We start from the raw sequence: 2,936 nt of genomic DNA, 5'->3' as shown, positions 1-2,936 counted from the left end.
GGGCCGCCCTCGGCCGCTGAAGAGCGTGCGGCCGCGGGGCCGCGGTGACCGACGCGCCTGTCCCCCAGGCCCCGAGTCCCCATACACGCACTGGAAGCAGACCGTGTTCTACATGGAGGACTACCTGACGGTGAAGACGGGCGAGGAGATCTTCGGCACCATCGGCATGCGGCCCAACGCCAAGAACAACGTGAGGCGCCTGGGGACCCGCTGCAGCCCGGGGTGCGGCTGGGGCCGGCTGCCCGCCTTGCCAGCCCGGTGGGGGCGGTAGGGAGAGGGCAGGCTGGGACTCGCATGGGGACAGATGTGGCACAGCGTGGCCAGTCTGGCAGTGGAGGTTCTGCCTCTGGTGGGGTCCACCGGGGGCCTTGGCAGGCGGTGGACACAAGGGCAGCAACCGGTGTGGACCCATGACCGTGGGTGGACGGCAGCCTGCAGCCACCTGCTTTCCAGTCAGGACCGCGCTCAAGGCGGGCTTGTCAGTGTGTCCCCCAGGACACTTGTCACTGCTCGGAAGCAACCGCGGTGTCCCTGCTGGAGTCGTGCTCCTGGCACGTAGTGGGCAGAGGCCAAGGGTGCTGGTGACCAGCCTGTGGTGCCCCACAGCCCCGCAGCCCTCGGGAGAGCCCTGAGTAAAGTGACGCGTGTGGCAGAGGGCCGGGAGTCACCAGCCCTGCGGGCTCTGCCCAGCCTGCCGCGCTGCTGTGCTCTGGTTGGGGCGGGGCTGGGAGCTCCTCGGGAGCTGGCCTTGCCGCTGGGGCGACGGGCAGGGCGCTGAGCGCAGGTCCTGGGAGGAAGGCGCCTGGCACTGCCGCTCTGGCCCCTCACCCCGCCTGTCCCCTTGCCCACAGCGCGACCTGGACTTCACCATCGACCTGGACTTCAAGGGCCAGCTGTGCGAGCTGTCCTGCTCCACCGACTACCGGATGCGCTGAGGCGGCACCAGGGCCTGTGGCTTCTTAGGCAGTTTGGGGTCCCCCTTCCTCTCCCTCCCTCCCACAGAAGGGGGGGCTGGGGCTGGGGCTGGGGGGATGGGGAGGGCACATCGTGACTGTGTTTTTCATAACTTATGTTTTTATATGGTTGCATTTACGCCAATAAATCCTCAGCTGGGACCTGGCTCGGCTTCCTGGGCGTGCAGTGGTTTGGGCTTCTCTTCGGGTGCTGGGTGCCACCCACATAGCTGAGAGGAAGGGACTGAAGGCCGCCTGCTCTGTGACCCTCCTGTCTCTGGCTCCTCTCCTTTGGTCTTTTCTTGCGGTCTCTTCCTCCCCAAAAATACATATATATATATATATATATATATATTTTTTGGCATACTGGGGATGATCCTTGAACCCAGGACCTTTATTTTGAGACAAGGTCTTGCCAAGTCACTGAAGTTGCCCAAACTTGGGCTCAAACTTGTGATCCTCCTGCCTCAGCCTCCGAGAGTGCTGGGATTACAGGCTGGCTCCACCATTCCTGGCTCCTCATGGATTCTGTGCTCTCGTGCTGGCACCTGGCAGGGCTCCATAGCAGCTGCTGGGGCTGGGGGATGGATTCCCAGCACCACACCGCTGATCCTTTAGGCTTTCCAGAAGCCTCCCCCGCCCCCGACATCATGTTGTTCCCCTCTGGCTGGTTTTTCCTGTCTGGGACCCTCCAAGGCTGTGCCTGGCTGACTGTAGTAAGGCCTGGGCTGATGCAGCTGGGGAAGCGAATCAGGCCGGTGGAGCGCTCCCTGCGGTGGGGTGCGGTGGGGGTGCCCTCCATCCAGCCTGAGGTGGGCTTGGCCGCTGCTTTAGGGCAGTGGAGCCACACTCGCAGGGCTGACCGTGGAGGCCCCGCGAACCTGCCCTGCGGCCCCGGTTCCACCTCTGCTGTCTGCATCTGAGTCCCTGGCCACACACAGGAGCCGGGTGGCAGGGCGTGCCGCCTGTCGCCCGGTCCCCAGCACCCCATGCCCTGGCACAGTGTGCCTAGTCACCGTGCGCCTGTCTGAGTTTCTAGCCAGCGACTCCTGGGTTCCCCACCCGCGCCCTTAAGGTTTCCTGGAATCCCTGGCCTGGGCACCTGCGGGGGTCGGCCCGCCCCACTTCCGCACCCTGGCCACAGGCGTAAAGACGGAGTGACCCAACCTCAGTGAGAGTCGGGGCGGAGGCGGGGATCGGGTTCGAATCCTGTCCCTCTGGCACAGTGTGGCCAGGTCCACTCTAGACCTTTGGCTCAGCTTATCCCTGCCTGGGAAGTGGGAGCTCGGGACTGCCTGGGAAGGGCAGGGCCGCTTCGCCCACGGTACCCGACCCCGACCCGTCGCGACGGCCGCCGACGTCCCGCTGCAGCTTCCCGCCTCCTGCCGCACGGCCTGGCCTGGGTGTGCGCTGCCTGCCAAGGAGCCCTGGAAGGCGGCCCGGGACCCCCGGACCTGCGTAGCTACGGGCGCAGCCCCGCCCCTCCCTTGCTCGGGGCCGGCTCCCCACCTTGTGCCTGCTGTGCTGGGCGCGACCCCGCTCTAAGGTCGGGGCGGAATAAAACGAGCCCCACGTGTGTCTGCCTGTCCGCGCCGATTTATCCGGCCGCCTGGCCGCCCCCTCACAGCCCGGGCCCCGCGGTCCGACTGGACGCAGACCCCACAGCGCCCCTCCGGGCCAGCCCAGCTCAGCCCTTGCGCCTCCCGGGGGTCTGGGGCGGCGCGGTCCGGGCTCTCCTCCCTCGGGGCACAAGGCCGAGACGCGCCCCGCATGACGACCTCACGCTGTCCCGTGCTGGGCTGAACCTCTGGCCAAGCCTCCCGAAAAGGAAGTATGAGCCCCAGAGCAGAGCGCGGGGCGTGAGGATGCGGGGTTGGGGGACCCGAGTGGGGGTGCATCAACCGGGGGAGGAGACGGGGCGGGCTGCAGCGCAGGGAGGGGATTGGACACCGAGAAGGGCGGGGACAAAGGCCGCGAGGGGGA

General features: G+C 66.7%; 1 protein-coding gene across 6 annotated transcripts in view; it reads left to right on the top strand.

Moving 5' to 3' along the window:
- Window positions 1-1,120, top strand: part of Prmt1 (protein arginine methyltransferase 1) — a 10,333-nt gene extending 9,213 nt beyond the window's left edge. For all 6 annotated transcript variants that reach the window (XM_013508977.1, XM_005412853.2, XM_005412855.2 and 3 more), the window contains 2 exons: window positions 69-190; window positions 852-1,120. In XM_013508977.1, coding sequence (XP_013364431.1) covers window positions 69-190; window positions 852-935 — 206 coding nt within the window. In that variant the 3' untranslated portion in view covers window positions 936-1,120. The remainder of the gene's footprint in view (window positions 1-68; window positions 191-851) is intronic.
- Window positions 1,121-2,936: the final 1,816 nt, after the last annotated feature.

The sequence above is a fragment of the Chinchilla lanigera genome, unplaced genomic scaffold (genome assembly GCF_000276665.1).
Source record: "Chinchilla lanigera isolate Chin_1 unplaced genomic scaffold, ChiLan1.0 scaffold00158, whole genome shotgun sequence".
In the NCBI taxonomy this organism is placed as follows: Eukaryota; Metazoa; Chordata; class Mammalia; order Rodentia; family Chinchillidae; genus Chinchilla; species Chinchilla lanigera.
This window is presented reverse-complemented; position numbering and strand designations above follow the sequence as displayed.